The sequence below is a fragment of the Hipposideros armiger genome, unplaced genomic scaffold, assembly GCF_001890085.2.
Source record: "Hipposideros armiger isolate ML-2016 unplaced genomic scaffold, ASM189008v1 scaffold_76, whole genome shotgun sequence".
NCBI classification, from domain to species: Eukaryota; Metazoa; Chordata; class Mammalia; order Chiroptera; family Hipposideridae; genus Hipposideros; species Hipposideros armiger.
Genome location: NW_017731426.1, coordinates 2,791,061 through 2,815,430, shown reverse-complemented (window position 1 = coordinate 2,815,430; position 24,370 = coordinate 2,791,061). Strand labels below are relative to the sequence as shown.

General features: G+C 41.5%; 1 protein-coding gene across 1 annotated transcript; it reads left to right on the top strand.

Moving 5' to 3' along the window:
* The first annotated feature begins 138 nt into the window (after window positions 1–138).
* On the top strand, window positions 139–22,652 carry ERP27 (endoplasmic reticulum protein 27). The gene is made up of 7 exons (XM_019643284.1): window positions 139–232; window positions 634–734; window positions 5,890–6,027; window positions 16,034–16,150; window positions 19,893–20,018; window positions 21,906–22,103; window positions 22,605–22,652. The coding sequence occupies exons 1-7, from the start codon at window positions 139–141 to the stop codon at window positions 22,650–22,652; spliced, it is 822 nt and encodes a 273-aa protein (XP_019498829.1).
* Window positions 22,653–24,370: the final 1,718 nt, after the last annotated feature.

Here is a 24,370-nt window from a genome sequence, read left to right as displayed (position 1 = left end):
GAAGTTGAAGGTCCCCTTAGAGCCAGCTGCAGAGTTCCCAGGGCACTAAGAACACCACGGCCAATTAACTGCAGAGCGGGCTGCCCTGACTCCGCGTCCCCAGACACAAAGGCCAGGGGCTGGAGCAGGAGAAGAGCTATGGAAGCTGCCCTATCCAGGTGCCTGTTTCTATTATTTCTCATCACGTGTGAGCTGTCCCCAGATATTGCTGCAGAGATTCAGGATTCCTCAGGTAAAAGAAAAAACGCCCTTGAGTGACCGCTGGGTGAAAGTGTTGTCAGGAGAAGGGATGGGGGCATGGTAGTACTCTGGGTACTTTTCCTCAAAACCTAGAAAAATTTCCAGGAAATACAGGCTGAAGACCTGTGTTGCCTAGTGGAGACAAGGGAAGGCTGACATTGTCCTTCAGAGAGAGGCCATAAGCTGGGGTTGCCCTCCATATGTTGGCAAAAAGTAAATAAATAAAGCTTTGGCATGATAATTGCACCCCTAGATCTTGTTGGCCTTAGGGAGAAGAGAGAAATTGTAGATGCCCTCATTATTTAGAGTTGCTTCTCTGTCCAGTCCCTAACACCTTCTCTCTCTCTCTCTCTCTCTCTCCCCCCCCTCCCGTCCCCCCCTCTCTGTGTCTAGATGGTCCTGGTGTTTCCCAGGAACCCGTGTGGCTCACAGATGTCCCAGCTGCCATGGAATTCATTGCTGCCGCCGAGGTGGCTGTCATAGGCTTCTTCCAGGTTTGTCCAGATACCCCACTTGCTGCCCCCCGCAAGAAACCAGACATGTTCTATTTCAAAGGAGCCATGGCAGTCACTTGCTGGCCAGATGACTCTACATCAGAAGCCAAGGGGCATAGAGTCTTCTTTCAGCTTTGTCATTCAAGATCTCTCAATTTCTAGTCTTTGCAAGTCTCTGAATTACGTCTTTCTCAAGCTTGCTTCAAGAGTTTTGAGGCTGCTGGCTGGGTCTCCTCATCTATGGATGCTTTGAAGCTTAAGTCAGTATCTGATTGCTGAGGCAGGGGCCAGAGTAAAGCCAACTTCTATCATCCTGGCAATGCATTAGTCAATAGTTAGCTCTGTCTAAAGCCTGACCAAATTGGTCATCCCACATTCTCCTTTCTCTTTTTTTTTTGCTCTGAAATGTTGAAAGGAATGACATTTTATATATTGAAGGTGTTAGCCTCTATCTTCCAGACTGGCTGCCTGGCTATTGAAAGCAGCCATAAATGAGAGGGCATCATTCCAGCATTTTTATCTTTCTCCGGAGGTAACATCTGGTGATTTTCAGAGCTGATCAAGCCCTTCTCTCTCATTGTAGGCCTTCTTGTCTGTTTCCATTCATTAATTCCAACTCACATCATTCTGGCCATTCTGTGTACACAGCAGGAAATAGCTGTGATGAGATGCAAGCTGGGGAAGAACAGGGGGGAGCACATTTTTCAGTGATGAGAGATCTGAGCTGTAGACAAAAACAGCCACCCTCAGAAAGGCAGGGAGGGGCAAGGAAGCGAAACTGGAGGAGTGTGCAATAACTTAAACAGCCACCAGGTGCCGTCATTTGATCTGTGAGCAGTTCCACTCTAAGGATCAGGATAAAAGTGGGGAAGCCTAGGTTAACAATTGCTCATGGCCTCAGATGAACTGCACACACCCTTTCAGATGAGCAGCGTACCAACTCCCTTTGCATGACCCCAGATGCAAGGCTAGCCATCTTAGGCTAGCCATCTTCCTTTCTCTTGCACATCTCCCCTCTCAGCCCAGAGAGATGTCAGGGAAGAATATGTTCACTCCTGTTTATTACCTGGAGCTGCTGTGGGCAATGGTCCTGTGACAGCAGGGAAAATGATGCCCACTTGCTTCAGCAGGACTGGACTCATCACTCAGAAGTGGCTTCCTTGCTCCCTCCTGCAGGCCTGGGTCCCAGAGCGGGAGCAACACATGAACAGTCACTTCCACGGGCGCGCCCTCAGGCTTACACACAGTAGAAGGAGGAGGACCATTCGTCCACATCCTGCACAAGCAAACCTTTGTTAACAAAACGTCTGAGCTTTCTTTTTTTTTTTTTTTTTTTTTTTTTTTTTTTTTTTTTTTNTGCGGCTGCTGGCCGCTCACGCTGGCTGCTGGCTACACACGGTAGCCCATGGCAACCCACTGCCACAGGGGGCTGCAGTCTACGCTGGTGACTCAGGGCAGCCCAGCTCCAGGTTGAGCTGTTGTTCAGCATCTTAGCTGTAGAGGGCAGTGTCACTGGCCCTCATATGTGGGATCCTAACCTGGGCCCTCTGGCATCCCAAGCCAGCTCTTAACCAGCGCGCCACTCGGCCCGCCCTCCATAGCTTCTTAATTGATCTCTCCTTACTACTTCAAATGTAATTTCTAGATTGGTACAAGGATGGATTTAAAATGGAAATCTGACCATAGTGCTCCCTTCTTAAATATTCCCCATTTCTTAAAACATCAAAATCAAGATATTTAAACATATAGTCTTCCATGACTTGGCCACTACCTTCTTCTCCACTTCCTTTTGCAGCACATTCTCACCCTGGGGTTCACTCCCTCAGGACCCAACTGGACACAGTATGAGGATACAATTCCATTATTTCACACAGGTTATTCCCCTGCCTAGAATGCCACTGCCCTCAAGTGTCCCCGTTCACCCAGCCTCACCCAGATAACTAACTCCTCACATGCCAGTGAATTGTTAGGCATCTTATCCTTCAGAAAGCCTCCCTGGAATCTCCACGTTGGCCTAGCTATTCCTCTAGACTTCCGGCTCTCTGTTTTCATTTACCACTTTATAGTGCAGGTCCTGTATTTCTGTGTCAGTCTCACCTTTTGCCCTACTAGGCCAGGAGCTATTCAAGGGCACAAACCATGACTTACTCATCGCTGTTTTCCAAAGGTCTACAATAGGTCTCTGGTACCCAGAAGACACTCAGAAAGGGCTTGAGGAACTGACTCACCTCCAAAAGTATGTCTGAAGGGGCATGACTCCCTTCAGTAACCCTTTCACCAGTAACCCTGGACACCAGTTGCAGGTTTGCATTTTCACCATTGTGAAATAGGATGAAATCAAGCTCTTCTGTGAAAAGCTTTGGTAAGAACAATATGGAAGGTTAGGTTTAATGCCTTTCATGTTACTGGTGAACCATCGGTAGTAACCCTTCGGTACAAAACTCCTAACCAGCTACAGCTCCACAAGCACTTCTTTCCCAGTGTTTTGCTTATAGATCTTATGAGGACCTGCTTTGAAAGTCTTGGTGCCACCAAGATACACACCCGGGGCAGAAATACAAGTGCCACTGCTTCCAGAGTCGCTACAAGACTTTGCAACCTCTCATGGGCACACTGGCTTTGCTTACAATGTATTCTTTATAAAGCCTTGTTGATGACTTTCCAGAGCCGTCCACTCTTCTTTAGCATCTGTTTTTTGTTTACCACTAGACACAGGCCTGTTCTGAATGAACCCTTGGGACCTCTGTGGCCAAGATTATTGATGTGCCATACCAAAAACAAACACACTGGTTCCTGCCCTACTCCATGTGCAGGTTTGGGAGAGATTCAACTTATGCCTTGACAGCTTTTAGATAAACATTTTGTCCTCAGTTTACACTTTCAAAAGCTGAGTCCATGTTTTAGTAGAACTGTTATTCAGGAGTTTGGGATAACATTTTTTTTTTCTTTTTGAAAAGAGAACATCAACCACAACCGTTTTTCTTTATATTGGGGAACGTGAATCTGTTGCAAATTTTCTGGTACCTACTTTCATTTTAGATCGCTAGTTTGTTCGGCTCGTTTGTTTGTTTTAGTGTCTAATTTATGACAGACACTAAGCTCGGTGTTTTTCAATGTTCTACCATTTAATCCTCACAAGAATCTGATGAAATAATTATCATCCCTGCATTATCAACAAGAAAACTAAAGTTTCAGGAGATCAATTCAGTTGTCCAAAGTGTCACAATTATGACACAACAGACACCTGATTCTTACCCAGCGTTGCTGACTCCAAAGCATGCCTTTTCTAGTATACCATAGTGACTTTCTAAAGCACTTATTCCCACACAAAATTTTTTTGTTTTGTTTTGTTACTCCTGAATTCAATCTACTCTAATGCCCCTCATTCTAAATAAAGCCTGCTTTTTTTTAAAGCCATTTTCTCCTAAACCATTTTTCTATCCCCTGGCACTATTTGTCAAACCCCAGGATTATTTCTCAAGACTTAATGTAGGCCTTACATATTTTGTCAAAGAAATTTCAGAATTTAAACATATAGACTATTCAGTTGTAAGAACATATTTAGAAATAAATTGAAATGACGATAAATGAAAAAATAATAAGACTAATGAGGTGACATTATAGGAAGCTTGAAATACTGGAGCAGTAAGAAGCCAGCAAATGCTATATTCAGGGAACACAACACAGCCAGAAATAATACAGGCTGATTACATAAACGTTAGCAGAAAAAAATGTAAGAAAAATGGAACAATAATAAGTTGTGTATGACAGCCTGTTTGTCATGCATGTGTGGCAGCTTGACTTTTGTGAGACCCTCCGGACTGTCCATCAGGACTCCTATTGTTGCCCTAAAAGAGAGGTAACCCCGGGTTAAATAAGCCATGAGCCTGTCCTAAAATGCCATTTCAGGTATTATTTGTATGTATAACCTGTTTTGGATTTTCTCAATCACTTCTATTTTAAGAAATATAATTAGCCTCACTTTAACCCAATGGGATAATAATGGAAACACAGTAGAGACATCCTTCCATTCCTTTTATAGGTATTTGTTGGATACCTATTATAAGAAACACACCTTGCCAAACAAAGAGAATCAGCAGGAACTAGTGCATAAAAATAAATTGATAGGAAACGCAAAAAGTAAGCTATGTCAAATTATTAAATATTTTTTAAAGTACATATTTACCAAATATATGGTAAGCTAACAGCTTATAAAAACAAGCCCAGGGACATGAGGGAACTTTTTTTTTTTAATTGGGGAACTGGGGGAGGGGAACAGCGTTGGGGGATCCAGTAAGGGGGACAGACAAATTACTGTCCTTTTTGTTCTTCAGTCAAGTTGTGGAGAACGTCGCTTCACTGGCCCATGTTGGTATTATCATTGCACTCTTCCCGGCTGAGGCAGATTGGTCACCGGCCATTGGATGGCCGCTCGCGGCGGCTCTTGGCAGCTCATGCTGGCTGTCGGCTGCTCACGTCAGCTGCCAGCCACTCATGGTAGCTCATGGCAGCCCACTGCAGCTTCACTGCAGCCTATGTCATCGCTGGCGACTCACAGCAGCCCAGCTCCAGGTTGAGCTGTTGTTCACCATCATCACCAGCTGTAGAGGGCGCAGCGTCACTGGCCCATGTGGGATCTGAACCGGAGCCCTGCTGCTCAGAGCTGGTGTCCCAAGCAAGCTCTTAACCAACGTGCCACTCGGCCAGCCCTTGAGCTTCCATTTTAATTCCTCTTTTTTTCTTTTTTGGCCCTTTTGATAACACTTATTTCTTATATTTGCCTCCACAAATTGCTCCTAACACACTTGTCTCCTCGGGTATATCCATGACAGTGCAGCCCAACTTTGCAGAGGCCTGTGATTTTGAGGACCCTCTCAGCTAGTAATAAACCACAAGTTCTATGGTAAGGCCAGGCAAGAGTCCCAGGCTTAGCCACAACTTTACAGTTACCAATTAAACCACCCAGTCTGGAAAATTCAGCAATGTTGCTGCGAATTTAGTCTGCATTCTTAGAAGCAAATGTTACCCTGGACACTAAATCAAGTCTATCTATGATTTCTGATTTGAGTAAGGACAGTTCTACTCACTATTCTGTTTCTATGTCGCTCGTCTCCAAAATAACCTCTGTGAGGTTTTCTTTCCCCCTTGTTCTTAGGATGTAGAGATACCCATGGCGTCCGTATTCCATAGTATGGTGCAAAAATTCCAGGACGTGGCATTTGGAATCAGCAGTGATCCTGAGGTTTGGGCCCACTACAACATCACTGGGAACACCATTTCTCTCTTCCGTCTGGTAAGTTGGCGTGTGGCTCAAGCCTCTGCCCAGTTTTTCCTTAGGTTGTGAACGCACAAAGAGACTAGGAAGAAATCTACGTCTTTAACGCTCAGGTAGATGCCAAAGTCAGGGGCAACAGTGATGAGGAAGATGGCTCAACTCAAGCTTCCCAAAGAGATGCTGTTGTGAGATGGAAAGAGGCCTGGACTGAGAGTCAGCGACGAGATAGATCTGTGATCTGGGCAGGTGACCTAACATGTCCTAGCTCCAACTGCTTCATCTATAAAACACAATAGTTTAACTCTATCATCTCTAAGGTCATTCTGGGCTCTAAAATTTTATATTATTATATCTTTGGGAGTTCACTTACAAACGTCGATCATGTATTAAATAATTACTGTATGCCAGATGGAAGATATTAATAAGAAAAAACATGTTAAGCACATAGTCTCATAGATCTTAAAATATAGCAGAGATTGTAAACATACCAGTAATGCAAAAAGCATCACTGTGGATCAAGTATTACAAGGAGTTCAAAGGATAAAAGTAGGAATTCTAACAAACAAATTTATAAAGAAGACAACTGAACTGGGATTTAAAGGATAGATAAAATTTCAATGATGTGAACTAGAATTTATGGCCAAGGTGGGATTAAAAAAAGTACTTTCGGAAACAGTGATCGGGCCAGTTTAACTGGATCTCGGTACAGGATCTGGGAAAATGAATATAAGACAGAGACGCTAGATTGGAACCATATTGTGTAGAAATTTGAATACCAGCTTGATGGGTTTTCACTTAATTTTGTTGGCACTGGAAAGCTCCTAAAGCCTTTAGATCAGGGCAGTAACATGAACAGGAATGTGTTTTAGCAACATTATTTTGGCAGCAATGGGTAGGATGGGTTGTTAGGCAAAAAGGCGAGTGGAGAAAACTTTCGTTTCGCTGGAAAAATAGACCATGTACTAAGGGTCTGCAGTACAGGGGTAGCAATAGAAAGGGAAGAAAAACCAGGTCTTGCAAGGATTCGATATCAAAATGATGAAAAGGAGGCAAAGCTGAAAGCTAAGGTATCTAGGAACAGTGAGGGTGTATACAGAAATAGGGATTTCTTATGCTGTGGTTGGTTGTTGAATTTGTATTATTGGTGGAATATCAAGGTAAAGATGACCAGAGTCCCCTGTAAAATGAGAAATCAAGCAAAAGATAAAGTTATAAGATCTCTGGACTGAATGTCCTTCCCCATCTAGCTTCCGTCCTATCTATCTCTTTCACTTCTCATCCAAATCTCTTACACATACTCAGTGTCTCCAACTTGCTTTATGCTCTTAAATACACTGCTGTCCAGTTTATACCCTGCACGCCATTAAAACCACTGTCACACAGGTCAGCATGTGTCCATGTTTCCAATCCAATGAACACGTTTTAGGTCTTAGTTGACTGAACATCTCTGCCATATTTGATATGTGGATCACTCTTCTGCTTCATCTTCTCTCTTTCTTTTACTTCTAGGAGCTTGTTTCTCCTGGTCCTCCTCTTCTTTTCTTAGTCTCCTTGAGGACTTCACTTCCTCCATTTACATGACTGCCTGACCCAATGCTCTTCCCAAGGTTAGAGAATCCAGGCTTGGTGGAGGCAGAGGCTGTTTTGTACACTATTTCAACCACAGAACCTAATGAAGTGCCTTCCATGTAACAGGTGCTCATTAAGTGTTCTCTGAATAAATGAATATGTGAATGAGTCAATTAATGAATGGATGTGTAAACCTTGGGGAATATAATTCTTCCTCGTGTTTGCTGAGACTTGGTATGTTTTTTCTCTAGCCTGGACCACTCTCCTGATTCAAATGCTTGGTGGTGTATATAACTATCAGGTGCCGTCACAAGCACTACAGCCTTGACATGAATTTATCATCTGCACCTGCAGAATTGTGTTCTTCTCTCTAAAACACTATTTTATTGAACGGCCATGCTCATCCAATCTCTAATTTTTGCCAATTGCACCTCCTATCTTATTGAACCTGTATTCTCCTTCACTCTTTCTGCTTCATTCTTCTTTCAGATTCATGGCATCTTTGGCATAGACAATTTCCATAGCTTCTTGGTTTTTTTTAAAGATTTTTATTGGGGAATTGGGGGGATGGGAAAAGTGCTGGGGAATTGGGGGAAGGGGAACAGACAAGTTGCTGTTGTTTTGTTCTTCAGTCTAGCTGTGGAGGACATTGCTTCACTGGCCCAAGTTGGCACCATCATTGCGCTCTTCCCGGGCGAGGCAGATCAGTCGCCGGCTTCTGGATGGCCGCTCACTGCGGCTGCTGGCCGCTCACGCTGGCTGCTGGCTACACACGGTAGCCCATGGCAACCCACTGCCACAGGGGGCTGCAGTCTACGCTGGTGACTCAGGGCAGCCCAGCTCCAGGTTGAGCTGTTGTTCAGCATCTTAGCTGTAGAGGGCAGTGTCACTGGCCCTCATATGTGGGATCCTAACCTGGGCCCTCTGGCATCCCAAGCCAGCTCTTAACCAGCGCGCCACTCGGCCCGCCCTCCATAGCTTCTTAATTGATCTCTCCTTACTACTTCAAATGTAATTTCTAGATTGGTACAAGGATGGATTTAAAATGGAAATCTGACCATAGTGCTCCCTTCTTAAATATTCCCCATTTCTTAAAACATCAAAATCAAGATATTTAAACATATAGTCTTCCATGACTTGGCCACTACCTTCTTCTCCACTTCCTTTTGCAGCACATTCTCACCCTGGGGTTCACTCCCTCAGGACCCAACTGGACACAGTATGAGGATACAATTCCATTATTTCACACAGGTTATTCCCCTGCCTAGAATGCCACTGCCCTCAAGTGTCCCCGTTCACCCAGCCTCACCCAGATAACTAACTCCTCACATGCCAGTGAATTGTTAGGCATCTTATCCTTCAGAAAGCCTCCCTGGAATCTCCACGTTGGCCTAGCTATTCCTCTAGACTTCCGGCTCTCTGTTTTCATTTACCACTTTATAGTGCAGGTCCTGTATTTCTGTGTCAGTCTCACCTTTTGCCCTACTAGGCCAGGAGCTATTCAAGGGCACAAACCATGACTTACTCATCGCTGTTTTCCAAAGGTCTACAATAGGTCTCTGGTACCCAGAAGACACTCAGAAAGGGCTTGAGGAACTGACTCACCTCCAAAAGTATGTCTGAAGGGGCATGACTCCCTTCAGTAACCCTTTCACCAGTAACCCTGGACACCAGTTGCAGGTTTGCATTTTCACCATTGTGAAATAGGATGAAATCAAGCTCTTCTGTGAAAAGCTTTGGTAAGAACAATATGGAAGGTTAGGTTTAATGCCTTTCATGTTACTGGTGAACCATCGGTAGTAACCCTTCGGTACAAAACTCCTAACCAGCTACAGCTCCACAAGCACTTCTTTCCCAGTGTTTTGCTTATAGATCTTATGAGGACCTGCTTTGAAAGTCTTGGTGCCACCAAGATACACACCCGGGGCAGAAATACAAGTGCCACTGCTTCCAGAGTCGCTACAAGACTTTGCAACCTCTCATGGGCACACTGGCTTTGCTTACAATGTATTCTTTATAAAGCCTTGTTGATGACTTTCCAGAGCCGTCCACTCTTCTTTAGCATCTGTTTTTTGTTTACCACTAGACACAGGCCTGTTCTGAATGAACCCTTGGGACCTCTGTGGCCAAGATTATTGATGTGCCATACCAAAAACAAACACACTGGTTCCTGCCCTACTCCATGTGCAGGTTTGGGAGAGATTCAACTTATGCCTTGACAGCTTTTAGATAAACATTTTGTCCTCAGTTTACACTTTCAAAAGCTGAGTCCATGTTTTAGTAGAACTGTTATTCAGGAGTTTGGGATAACATTTTTTTTTTCTTTTTGAAAAGAGAACATCAACCACAACCGTTTTTCTTTATATTGGGGAACGTGAATCTGTTGCAAATTTTCTGGTACCTACTTTCATTTTAGATCGCTAGTTTGTTCGGCTCGTTTGTTTGTTTTAGTGTCTAATTTATGACAGACACTAAGCTCGGTGTTTTTCAATGTTCTACCATTTAATCCTCACAAGAATCTGATGAAATAATTATCATCCCTGCATTATCAACAAGAAAACTAAAGTTTCAGGAGATCAATTCAGTTGTCCAAAGTGTCACAATTATGACACAACAGACACCTGATTCTTACCCAGCGTTGCTGACTCCAAAGCATGCCTTTTCTAGTATACCATAGTGACTTTCTAAAGCACTTATTCCCACACAAAATTTTTTTGTTTTGTTTTGTTACTCCTGAATTCAATCTACTCTAATGCCCCTCATTCTAAATAAAGCCTGCTTTTTTTTAAAGCCATTTTCTCCTAAACCATTTTTCTATCCCCTGGCACTATTTGTCAAACCCCAGGATTATTTCTCAAGACTTAATGTAGGCCTTACATATTTTGTCAAAGAAATTTCAGAATTTAAACATATAGACTATTCAGTTGTAAGAACATATTTAGAAATAAATTGAAATGACGATAAATGAAAAAATAATAAGACTAATGAGGTGACATTATAGGAAGCTTGAAATACTGGAGCAGTAAGAAGCCAGCAAATGCTATATTCAGGGAACACAACACAGCCAGAAATAATACAGGCTGATTACATAAACGTTAGCAGAAAAAAATGTAAGAAAAATGGAACAATAATAAGTTGTGTATGACAGCCTGTTTGTCATGCATGTGTGGCAGCTTGACTTTTGTGAGACCCTCCGGACTGTCCATCAGGACTCCTATTGTTGCCCTAAAAGAGAGGTAACCCCGGGTTAAATAAGCCATGAGCCTGTCCTAAAATGCCATTTCAGGTATTATTTGTATGTATAACCTGTTTTGGATTTTCTCAATCACTTCTATTTTAAGAAATATAATTAGCCTCACTTTAACCCAATGGGATAATAATGGAAACACAGTAGAGACATCCTTCCATTCCTTTTATAGGTATTTGTTGGATACCTATTATAAGAAACACACCTTGCCAAACAAAGAGAATCAGCAGGAACTAGTGCATAAAAATAAATTGATAGGAAACGCAAAAAGTAAGCTATGTCAAATTATTAAATATTTTTTAAAGTACATATTTACCAAATATATGGTAAGCTAACAGCTTATAAAAACAAGCCCAGGGACATGAGGGAACTTTTTTTTTTTAATTGGGGAACTGGGGGAGGGGAACAGCGTTGGGGGATCCAGTAAGGGGGACAGACAAATTACTGTCCTTTTTGTTCTTCAGTCAAGTTGTGGAGAACGTCGCTTCACTGGCCCATGTTGGTATTATCATTGCACTCTTCCCGGCTGAGGCAGATTGGTCACCGGCCATTGGATGGCCGCTCGCGGCGGCTCTTGGCAGCTCATGCTGGCTGTCGGCTGCTCACGTCAGCTGCCAGCCACTCATGGTAGCTCATGGCAGCCCACTGCAGCTTCACTGCAGCCTATGTCATCGCTGGCGACTCACAGCAGCCCAGCTCCAGGTTGAGCTGTTGTTCACCATCATCACCAGCTGTAGAGGGCGCAGCGTCACTGGCCCATGTGGGATCTGAACCGGAGCCCTGCTGCTCAGAGCTGGTGTCCCAAGCAAGCTCTTAACCAACGTGCCACTCGGCCAGCCCTGAGGGCACTTTTTTTAACAAATGAATTCTCAGTGCCATCCAAAATATTTAATACTATAACTGTGGTATCAATCAAGATGATTTTAATAAATTTTGTGAAAAGTTGGGTTGTTAATGAGAGAAACACATAGGAATTCAAAAGAATATTGCTGGGCCGGCCGAGTGGCGTGTTGGTTAAGAGCTGGCTTGGGATGCCAGAGGGCCCTGGTTCGGATCACACATATGAGGGCCAGTGACACTGCCCTCTACAGCTAAGATGCTGAACAACAGCTCAACCTGGAGCTGGGCTGCTGTGATTTGCCGGCGACGGCGTGAGCTGCAGCCCCTGTGGCAGTGGGTTGCCATGGGCTACGTATGTAGCCAGCAGCCAGCGTGAGTGGCCAGCAGCCGCAGTGAGCGGCCGTCCAGAAGCCGGTGATTGATCTGGCTCACCCGGGAAGAGGGCAATAATGGTGCCAACTTGGGCCAGTGAAGCAATGTCTTCCACAACTAGACTGAAGAACAAAACAACAGCAACTTGTCTGTTCCCCTTCCCCCAATTCCCCAGCGTTGTTCCCATCCCCCCAATTCCCCAATAAAAAAATCTTTAAAAAAAAAAAATATATATATATATATATAAACAATTTTAAAAAAGAATATTGCTGAAATATTAATTAACAGAAAAGGAGTGATTAAATCTATCGGTATGATAGAAGTAGTGTCAAAAACATAACTAATTCACTTCAGATACTCTTAGGGAACTTCAAAATTCTATTTTAAGGTGGCAATCCTTCTGGTTTACTGTTTACATTTTTCTTTTGGTGCCTCTTTAATTGGAGAGAAAAAGAATATATCTGCAGTAAAATTCTTTCCAAAAACTAGAAAAATATATTAAAAATTTTTTTCCCAACTCTTGGTTCTAGGGTCAGATTTTCTTCCCAATACATTATCCAAATAATTCCCTTTACAGGAGGGAGATTTCCTGTTCAGATGTTGTTTCCAGGAACCCTACACATGAATGTTCCAGAGTTTATTAGTTTAAGAAATAGTGAAATAATCAGGCATCTATCGTTAAAAGAAGCCGTACAGACTGGACAGACTTCAGGAGGGTGGTTTTTATTAAAGCTCTTTGCTTCTTGGAGAATGTTATCACCACTGAACATCATCCACCTCCAAAAGGCTGCATTCCTTAAGTCCAGAAACACCTGAAGTAACTGGCGTTTCCTGTTCTCCCTGTTCTGGGAAATGAGGGGCTGCCTGGAAAAGGCAGCCAGAGGGAGGGGGCTCCTGGCCCACAGCGTAGCTAGGTCAGCTGAGGCACAGCCAGGCTTGTGAGCTCCTAGAAAAATAATCAGGAAGTGTTCAGACACATTAAATATTAAAAAGGCCTTGATTGTGATTGTAATACTGATGATTTTGATGGTTGCAATTAGTAAACCCTTAAGTAGGAAGGAGATATGCCAGCTGGCAACCCCAGCCTTAAGCAGCAGCTAAGGTCTGTCTGTGTGCTTTATTTCTCTCCTCACTCTTATTGACATGGCGGGGAGGATGGTTGGGCGAGCAAAGACTCTACCTAAGAAAATTTTTTTCTCTTGCTTTCATATTTCTGTCCCAAGCTTTCTACTCAAAACTTTGTGAATTTTAGAACAATTATATATACAAAGGGAGTCCACTGTTTTAAATATCCTGTGGTTTTGATGAATTTTTTTCAAAATTCTTTTTTTGAAATACAAACATTTCCTGTACCTCAGCATTTATTAATTTCATAAATTCGAGTTGCAAAAAAAAGTCATAAAATAAAGTAATTAAATCGCCATCTGAGTGACTGTCAGCACATCTGTGCCTCAGTGGGTAACATATAGAAGCTGTTCAGTAAATAATTCATAAACAAATGGATTATAAGAGAATGACTGGATATACAGGAAATTAATAAAATTAACCATGAAGAGTGCATCGAACTTCTTCATTTTGCTTTTAAATAAACCAGTGGGAGACCATCTTCAACAAAAGAAGTGAAAAACAGGCAGTTGTAGTCATCCTATGGATAACAATAAAGAACAATCTCGGACTCCTGCTGTTTAGCAACTTTAATTTACCTTTGCCTGAATTTCCTCATGCATAAACTAAAGTGATATTTACCTCTGACTTTGCTGGCTAGGCGGGGAGAAAGTACCTTGGGGGTAAAAAATGGTTCTGATCCATGGCAAGATCTGATTGGGTAGGACCCATCTAACATAGCAGATATAAGGGAAAGAGGTTAAAGAGGTGTCCAAGGGTTGGTGGCCCAAGGATCTCAAAAGTGATGACCCAAACTATTTTAGGAAACAGAATTTTTCAGGACCTATCCCTGATCATTTTATCTGTAAGCATAGTTGCTATGGGTGATGGGAGCATCATCCTGTGTCTTTATGGGCATGAGTAGACTGGGGAAGGGGAATGGGAAACTCTGGAAACAACGATTGGCCATAGGAAGCCCAATGTTTTAATATATCTGAGTGTGGTGGAAAGGTAGTTCTAAAATGCAAATCTGGGATAATAGACTAGGTAACTAGACAATCCTTTCCACCAGAGACAAATTTTTTTTTAAAGTTGGTCCAAAAAACGGGAGATTTAAAGAATTAATAAGAGAGGGAAATGTGTTTAGACTAAGATCTAGAAGACAGAAACCCACACGCGAAAGCCTGTATTGGGAGTACTTTTCATCTGGGAAGCTTTTGTGAATTCTAGAAGCAGCAGCCAAGAGGCTGAGAGGTTTATTAGCACCTTTGAGACCCTCCAAGAGCCAGAAAAGTAGATGCTGAAGCCCAGGGCCCAGAAGAGGGAAGTAGAAGGTAAATCTAGTAAAATACCTTTTGCTCCATTTTAGACCCTAAAGAGCAATGCCCTAAAAAGAAGGATGAACCAGAAATAGGTTAGCCCCTCCCACCAAAGGCTACAGCACAGATTCAAGTGACAGCAGTTCCTGAAATTGAATTAGGATTATTATATACGAATATACGTGTATAATATACACACTTGCACACATATATAATTATACATATACATATACATATAGTTATACATAAAATCACATATATAATCCACTCTTAGTCATACCGTAGTATAATAGCTGAAACTCAAAAAAAAAAAAAGAGAAAACTCTTAAATCAGAGAAAAGAGATTACCCTCAAAGTAATCTCAAAGGGATAATACTAAGGTTCACAGATGACTTCTCAATAGAAAGACTGGAATGCAGAATATAAAGAATTATATCTTGCAAAAACTGAAAGAAGAATAACTGTCAACTTAGAATTCTACCCTCAGCAAAATGGCCTTAAAAAACAAAGGTGAAATAAAGATATTTGAAACAACCAAACTGAGAGAATATGTCACCCAAGAGAATTAACTTATGCTAAAGGAAATACCTATAGGCAGAGGGAGGAAAAAAATCTCAGATAGAAGCTCAAAATGCAGAAAAAAATGAAAATAAAACCTAATATATAAATATGGGCATGAATGTAAATATATACTGAATATTTAACAATGATAATAATGTCTTGTGAGATTTAGAATTAAAACACACAACGATAATCTCCTGTAAGTCTTGCGTGTGGGTCAGGAAATGAAGTTGGAAGGAGGTAAACTGTATTAGAATGTTCTAATGTCTATATTGTCCAAGAAGAGGGTTAAAACTGCCAATTAATATGCATTTATCTAATACATAGTCTGAATATATATAAGTAGAATAACTAGCAGAATTTTAAGAAAAATGGTTAAACCCACAATCATAGTGGGAGACTATAACACTGCTCTCTTGATAGAATCAGCTAGCTAAAAGAAAAATCAATAACATAGAAAAATTGAACTATAACATTACTCATGTGACCTCATGTGCACATACAGACTATTGCATTCCAAAACTGTAGAATATAAATAATTTTAAGGACACATACACCATATATAGAAGTTGACAAAAGATATGAAATGTAGAAAGTAAGCTTGAAATCAATAACCAGAAAATCTTACTCTAAAATTAAGAAATACTTCTACATAACCAATAGTTTAGAGGAGAAATAAAAACAAAAATTAAAAACATTTTGAACTGAATGATAAGAAGATATACATATAAAATTTATGGATACAACTTTAGGCTTCTACAGAAGCTACTATCTCTTCCTGAAAGCTTTTCTGCTCTTCCTCCGATGACATATGGGCCTGTGATTTTCCTGTGATGGCACTTGCCATGGTCTGTGGATCATTTCTGCTCACTTCTCTATATTCCACGGGACAGTGTGTTCCTCGAGGGAAGCGAGCATTATCTGCTGATATGTGGTAGATGGTCCAGGAACATTTATGAAGGAATGAATGAAGACAGAACAGTGACAATTTTATCCTTTTTGTGTTGCCCAGGTGGATAACGAACAACTGGATTTTGAGAGTGAAGCCCCTGAAAGCATTGATGCCACCAAATTAAGCCGTTTCATTGAGATCAACAGTCTCCGCTTGGTGACAGAGTACAATCCTGTGGTAAACAACAGTCCTTGTCTCCAGCACCTAATGTCCCTGGAACAGGCAGAGGACTTGTCTCCATCGCAGAGATCTTTTTCTCCAGGAGTTCTGACCCTTGGATCAATAATAACAGTAACTGCCATTAATTGAACACCTAGTTTTGTATGTTGCCATCCTTACTACAGCCTTTAAGATTGACAGACTTGGCCCAAGTCAACAAAGAAAGAAAGAGAATCAGAAAAGTGAAATGACCTATCACATGACTGATAAGAAAGAGTCATAATCAAAGTTAAGGTGACTGATTCAAAAACTTCCGAGTTTTGATGCCTGAGAGTGTTCAGTGAAGGCGACTCTGACCTAGCAACAGTCTAGGCTACATTTCTCAAATGAGATTGCAGTCTATGCTGTAGGTACAATTTCCCCCCCTAAAGTATCAGGAACTAACACTTTTGCAGAATGCAGTAAAATAAATTAATAGAGAAAATAATCTTTTAAAATAAAGCCTATTGATCACATATTTGGATGTCACAGCTATGTAAAATTTCTATAAGAGTGTTTTCACAGTTTTTCCCATTTTCTGTGCTGACATCCTTGTGGACCGGTCGGTCACTAACAAGCCCAGGTCTGACACCAGCTGCATGCCCCAGACCCCCACGGTGCCTCAGCTTTCTTTGTTGGTTTGTCCTCTTTCGGTGGGTGTTGCATGTTGTATGCAGCCTGGGTGAAGGTGGCACTCCACCTGTCCTCATTAATGTTCAGGCCTTCTAAAGCTCTACATCTTATAGAATTATCTTATATGGCCCGCCTTTTATGGTCCCTGACAGACCATAGAGTGATAGAGTATTAATTTCCAGTGATCTACATCAACTCAGAACTGCTGTGCATTCTCTCATAACGGTATTTTACATGCAGATCATGATTTCCAGAAATGACAGTGTCCTTTCCCCCCATAGTCCCATATAATCCTCACATTGATTTTTTGAGGTAGAAGAGAGGAAATTAGTATGTCCATTTTATAGAGGAGAACATTCAAGATCCAAGTAACTTATTCAGGATCACACAGTGAGTAAGTAGAAAAGGCATAACTAAAGGCAGGAATTTTAACTCATGATACATTCATTCCTGTTGAGGATTTCCATTTTATGGGAGAGGAAATGGGAATTCAGAAAAGTGAAATAACTTCCTCAGGGCCATGTGACTAGTAATTGAGTTTCAGAGAAGGCCCTCTGCACTTGTCCCTGCTTTTTTCATGACTGGTCTGTCTGGCTGACTCCTGTGGTTTTTCCATTGCCCTCCACAGCCTTCAATAGAAAACACCCCTTTTCCTGTTGACTAAATTCCTCTCCACCCCTCACACCATGTTTGTCTCTGTGGAGTGGTGACTCCATTTCCACCTCTGCTAAGATTCCAAACACATGCACCCTGGGGGTGTTGGCAGCAAAGATCGAAAAGGCATTTTTCTCCTAGACCGTCATCAACCTGGTCATTGTGTCTACAGAGTTGCCAGGTGCAAGGATTGGCTCTCCTGAGTTCTTACGTCTGGGCCATCTCTTACCTTAGAGAACAGTGACATAAATTTTTAAGTTCCACATTAGTAGTGAAGGCAAACCACATTAAAAAGAAATTAGGTAACAATTACTTTATAGAAGCAAGTTCAGCTCAACTTATATTATGACGTTTTCATTTCCCAAAAGTAGGACTTTTCTTATATGTAGACCTGCCTCCACCACTATTTCTCATCAGCTTCTGGTTCAAAAGCTTACACCAGTAGCAACTGGGCAGAAGCTCACAGCCATGTATAATATTTGGCCTAACGCACACACTCACTACTTGGTTTCAAGGTGAAAAACCAGCTGTGTCTATTAGAAATAAACTAACCTCTTTTGCATGCCCAACCCCTTCTGCTAAGACAACTGCTCCTTCTGACTCCCTAGCTTTCATTTCTTGACTATTCCCAAGAATTATTTTCCATGTCTGTTCTAGGAGGGTAGATGCATATTCTAAATTGAAGTAATGGAATCTAGTTAGACAAGAGACAATCACTTAACATCTAATCTCTCAACTTTATAATCTAAGAACTGGTTTTAAACTCTAGCTAGAAACTTTTTGGAAAGAACCCATTGAGCTCTCCTTGACTACATGTTGGCCAATAAACCTACAGAGCAGTGTGTAGCTTCTGGAAGAATCCTGCTTAGTTGCTCCCCTTCCCACCATCCAGGGACTCTGCCCAGTGGTTCGTTAACCCACCATACCCTCTTTTCCTGTACACATGTTAGTTTATAGCAATGTTTTCTTTCTTTTCTTTTCTTTTTTTTTTTTTTAGCTGAGCTATCCTGCCACCTGTTGGCAGCTCAGCGGTAGCTCAGCTCAGGCCGGGAATCGAACCAGAGACCCTGTTGCTCAGAGCATGCACTCTTGAGTGAGCTCTTAACCAACTGAGCCACTCAGCCGGCCCTTTAGCAATGTTTTCTGTATTTAGAACAGAGAGGTGGAAAGGAATGGGATTTGTTTAAAATAGACATTTGCAGCACTGTTTCAGGAAAAAGGAATGAAGGGAACCAGTGCCACAGTTTCAGTCACTTTCTCCTCTTCTCACTCCAGCTCATGGCTATCCCACTCCCCTCCATCACTGACAGCTTCATGGGGAATCACAGAATCACCATCTCTAATCAGAAGAAAAAAAAAGCCAATGTTTCTGGTCTCCTGAAGAGCTTATCTTATTGCTGACCCAAGACAGACTGGTTCAACCACATTTAGGTTTGAACTGGTTTAGACAGGGTTTTTGAATCAGCAGTGTATGAGGCAACACATCCTGATGGTTAAGAGCATGGACTCTGGAGCCCAACTGCCTGGTATGAATCCCAGTCAATCACTTAGGTGACTTTGGGAGAGTCTGTGCCTCAATTTTATCATTTATAAAACTGGAACTTTGAGGATTAAATTAGATACTATATATGTAGAGACCTGAAAACAGTGCCTGGTAGATACTAAGCACTCAAAATCATGCCCTACTAATATGTAGTCAAGAGCCACATTTCAAATGTATCTGACTGCTCTTGCAACATAGAAGGAATTGAAAAAAGTGACTAATATATTACATAGTATATTTTCTATCTATTGATACATATCAGATTACCCCAAAATTTAGCATCTTAAAACAGTAAAAAATGATTATCTCATACAGTTTTTGTGAGTCAACAATTTGGGAGTGGCTAGGCTAGGTGCTTCTAATCTAGGGCCTCTTGTGAGGTTGCAGTCATTGATCAGGGAGACAATGTCATCTGAAGATGTGACTGGGGCTGGAGGCTTCCAAGATGGCTCAGTCACATGACTGGCTGTTAGTCGGAGGCCTTAGTTCTTTGCCATGTGAATCTCTCCATAGGGCTTCTTGAGCACCTAACATTGGGGCTGGCTTTCCCCAGAGTGAGTGATATAAAAGCAAGGCAGAAACCACTATGTCTTTAATGATTTAACCCTTGCAAGTCACACTCCATCATTTCTGCAACATCCCCCTGGTTACTCAACTCAGCCTTATTCAGTGTGGGTAAAAGGGATGTACACCATTGCATGAAAAACAGAGGGTGAGCCTTACCAAGAGCCATCTTGGAGGCTAGATACCATTGGTGTTATTGATGGACAGCTCTCATTTATGTTTCAGTCTACCTATTCGCTGGGTTGCCACTGATGAGCTGTTTTGTTGTGTTGTTGTTTTTTTCTCCCTCTGTCTTTCATTCTACCATTATGCATTTCGATTTTCCAGACTGTGATTGGCTTATTTAACAGCATGATTCAGATTCATCTTCTCCTGATAATGAACAAGGCCTCCCTGGAGTATGAAGAAAGCATGCTCAGGTACCAGGAGGCAGCTAAGCTCTTCCAGGGGAAGGTAAGTCTGGCATGGGAGACACCCTTTTGAAAATTCAGCACCAGGACACTAGAAAAAAGATATGGGGTCAGGGAAGTGAGGTAAATAAGGAAAACAAGTATGCTTAAAAAATAAAGTAAGAACTGGGACATAATAAATCACACTACTCTGATTTAAAATTAAAGATAAGGTATTTTGTACTAACAAAGACCTGTATAATCATATCTTCCATTAGTGGTACGTCTACTTCTTTTTTTCTGTGTTGAAAAGTAGAGCAAAAATAGAGACTCAAAGATACTGAAAACAAAAATCACTTGTCATCCACAATTTGTTTTCTCCTTGCCATATCTCTTAAAGTTTTAGACCTCAGAGCTTATTTCTCATATCAAACACCTATGACATACGCGATGCCTACTGGGCGACCAATAAATATTTCTTTCCCTTCCCGACTTCGTGCAGTTCTGCTTGGTATCACTGAACTTGTTAAACTTCCACCACTTCAAGGTTACTGCTTTGAACTAAGAGATTTATTCAATGGTGATAAAATAAGCTGACTTCTGGTAGTTGTTTCCCTAACACTGGAAGTTTTCAGTGTTAGCCAATGTAGTTGATCCTCTAATCAGAACATCAGAAAAGATTTCTACTTTGGGTAGAGGTTTGACTTAATCATATATAATAGTTAACATTTATCAAGCACTCACTATATGCCAAAAACTTCACTCAATACCTTTTCTCATTGAATCTCCCCCAGCAAAAGCTCCTTTTGCTCATGAGAGCACTGAGCCTCAGCGAGGCTGAGTACTGTGCTCAGTCACACAGCTAGAAAGCACTCAAGGCAAAATTCAAAACTCACTCTTCCCTTTTAATCATTACTTTCTCCCTTAGTTAATCACTAAAGTCTCTTCTAATTCTATGTTCTTAAAATTAAATCAACCTCATATTCCATTGTGTATATGTACCACAGTTTCTTTATCCAATCATCTGTTGATGGGCATTTTGGTTGTTTCCATATCTTAGCTATTGCAAATAGCACTGCAGTAAACATAGGGGTGCATATATCTTACTCGGCCATAAAAAAAGAATGAAATCTTACCATTTGTGACAATACGGATGGATCTAGAGGGTATTATGCTAAGTGAAAGAAGTCAGACTGAGAAAGATAAACACCATATGATCTCATGTATATGTGGAATCTAAAGAACAAAATAGATGAACAAACAAAACAGAAATAGACCCATAGATACAGAGAACAAACTGATGGTTACTAGGTGTGTGTGTGGTGGTGGTGTGTGCTGACGGGGGAGGGGGTTGGGGGCTGGGTGAGAAAGGTGAAGGGGTTAGGAGGTACAAATTGGCAGTTACAAAAGAGTCATGGGAATGTAAAATACAGTACGAGGAAGATAGTCAATAATGTTGTAAAACTAGGTATGGTGTCAGATGGGTTCTAGACTGATAGGGGGCATCACTTCATAAATTACATCAATTTCTAACCACTATGCTGTACACCTGAAACTAATATAAAATAATATTGGATGTCAACTATAATTAAAAAACAGTCACTGGGATATATAGTACAACATAAGAAATACAGTCAATAATATTCTAATAACTATGAACAGTGTCAGGTGGGTAATAGACTTATTGGGGTTGTCACTTTGTGAGGCATATACATGTCTAATCACTATATTGTTTTGTACACCTGAAACTAATAAAAAAAATTAAATCAACCTGATCAAAGCGATAAAATTCTTAAGCAACGCAAAGTGTGGACAAATTCATTCTAATTCAATTGAGATTTAAATTGTGTGGCACAAATTTCAGTCAGTGCCATCTGCCACAATTACAAGGTATCTCTCTCCCCCCAGGACCTCAGATAGATCTTTCTCTTTCAAACTTCCCCAACTGCAGATTCTCTTTATTCTGGTGGACAGTGGCGTGAAGGAAAATGGGAAGGTGATATCGTTTTTCAAACTAAAGGAGTCTCAACTGCCCGCTTTAGCAATTTACCAGGCTGTTGATGACGAGTGGGACACACTGCCCACGGCAGAAGTTTCAGTAGAGCGCGTGCAAAACTTCTGTGATGGATTCTTAGAAGGGAAATGGCCGGTAAGTGTGAGACTACAGGGAAAACAGGTCGAGCTTTCTTCCTCTCTCTGTGTCTTGTCTTTCCCATGGAATAAAAATTCTTTGGGCTCCACTGGATTTGATTAAGAGCAAAGGTATATGTGGATATGGTGGTCCGGCTGGATGCCTGCTAGGATAAGTCGTGGGAATAGAACTACCGAAGGTTTTTTGGAAAGTCTTGCCCAGTCAAAAGAGCTGAATTTTGGATTTTACCATTCTGTGTACAATAACAATGAGAAACAAATCAAATTCCATATAGAGTTCAAATAAATAAATTTATTTTTTTGAAATAAAAATTTTCAAATTTTTTTGAAAATTTTCAAATTTTATACTGAGATAAAAATTTTCAAATTTTATACTGAGATAAAAATTGCCAGTATATTTAGGACCTCCAGGGGTAACTAAATAGCTCAGTTTGTTAATCTCAGGACTCAAAACAAGAGTGCACTCCAATCTAAATATCAGTGTCATGATGTTTTCCAGAGAGAAAATCATGAATCAGAAGAAAAGACTCCAAAAGTGGAACTCTGATGTCTCCCAGATACTCCAAAAGTGGAACTCTGATGTCTCCCTGATACTCCTGCATATCACCAAGTATCTACTTTATGCTGAATAAAGAGAGGCAACTCAAAACTCAGAGACACTAAACAGCAGCATCACCAGGCCCTACACACACACACACACACACACACACACACACACACACACACCTCCATTTTGTTCCTTAAATTTTAATTTACTCTTTTTGTCCTGTCTTTTAATTTTCCTATACTCTCTCACTACCCATCCAGTTTTCTCTTTTGCATTCATACCATGCAGGCCCATAGACTACAGCACCACTGTAAGGCCATTGGATGAAGGTTTTAGAAGAAATATTGTAATACCACTATGAAGGAGAGACATGCCTCGAGGGAGATTTGTTCTGATTTTTCTATTAACATTGAATTTGTACTCTACACATGACTTACAACACAACATAGTTTCTTCTCTGTTAGGGTTACTTAGGGTTGAAACCCTAGTTTCCTCATAATTTCACGTCCCCATCTCTGACTCAGGGCCAAGAACAAAAAGATGGTTTTAAACACCTTTCTGGAAATGTCTTTTTGCCAGAAGTCAAATGATGTTCCCAAGTTTCTGAACTCAGTGGAAACAGACCATGTAAAAATTCTATGCTTGTTTAGCGTTCCTAACTCCCCATGTAAATCAACAACCACATAATAAATAAAAGGCAATCATGTTATAGCAAAAGACTGGCATCTCTTTGCAGGCCAAACCTTTTGTAAATACCCAGCTGCCCAGCTAAGCAATATGTACCTCGCCCTTCAGTGCCAACTGTTTAGTTTCAGGCCAATGAACCACTAATGTGTTATTGTTCACTCTGTGGGTGGGATGGGAGGTGGGCAGAGACCATCGGGCATGAGGATTAGGATAAATGTGGCCTAGGAGCTCCTAATCAAATCAGGTAATAGGTTGGGGAAGAAGCAGCTGGAGGGGCCGCTAGCGCTGACTAAGCGCGTATATTATTGCAGGTGAGGTGTGCAGTCCAGCCCACGCGGGAGGGAGAGTTTGACTGAGTGTCTCTGGCTCACAGGCTGTTACTATCAACACACAGATGCTACATTGTTCCCAGAAGGCCCTTGGCTCAGAAGAAAAGCATCTAAGTGCTGAAGAGCTAAAAAAACCACAGTGTACACCTAAGGACTGGTCAGAGAGTGAAAGGCTTAGTTGTTCCTTTCTGTGGGGAAAACTCCACAGCCCCTGAGCTGGGAGTCAGCAGCTGGCAAGGGCACTGTGAAAGCAGCAGTGTGTACGACACGCCTCTCAGCAACATGAGACTGATGGATTCTAAGGAGGCCATCCAGTCCATCTCCAGGGCTGAGGAAACCACCTAAACAGTCTCTTGCTTGAGACTGAAAATACTCCAAGGACAGGCACATCCCAGAAGCCTCCCTTTGATCCTGTAAACCGGAGCTCTTGACATTTTACAGTCAGGAAATTCTTCCTGATATCCAGCTGGGGTCCCCCAGCCATACAAGCTTGCTTCTTCTTACCCACATTCCATGGAAATTCTTAACAGCTGCCAATCACCATCTCCAAAGAGCAGCTTCAACCCCATGCTGCTTGCTCTTAAACCCTCTTATCCAGCCTTTTCTTCTCATTCACAACCCATTTCACCAATATTTTTTTTTATTTCCAAGTCATTTGATTCACTTTGTTATTTTTCTTTCTCAACTTTTCCTCTTTCGTGT

What these genes read in the sequence shown, in the direction of transcription:
- ERP27 (XM_019643284.1), top strand. Translation starts at nt 139, where the DNA reads ATGGAAGCTGCCCTATCCAGGTGCCTGTTTCTATTATTTCTCATCACG. An exon ending in CTGTCATAGGCTTCTTCCAG is followed by an intron (nt 735 to 5,889) that starts GTTTGTCCAGAT and finishes CCTTGTTCTTAG; the next exon opens with GATGTAGAGATACCCATGGC. An exon ending in CCATTTCTCTCTTCCGTCTG is followed by an intron (nt 6,028 to 16,033) that starts GTAAGTTGGCGT and finishes TGTGTTGCCCAG; the next exon opens with GTGGATAACGAACAACTGGA.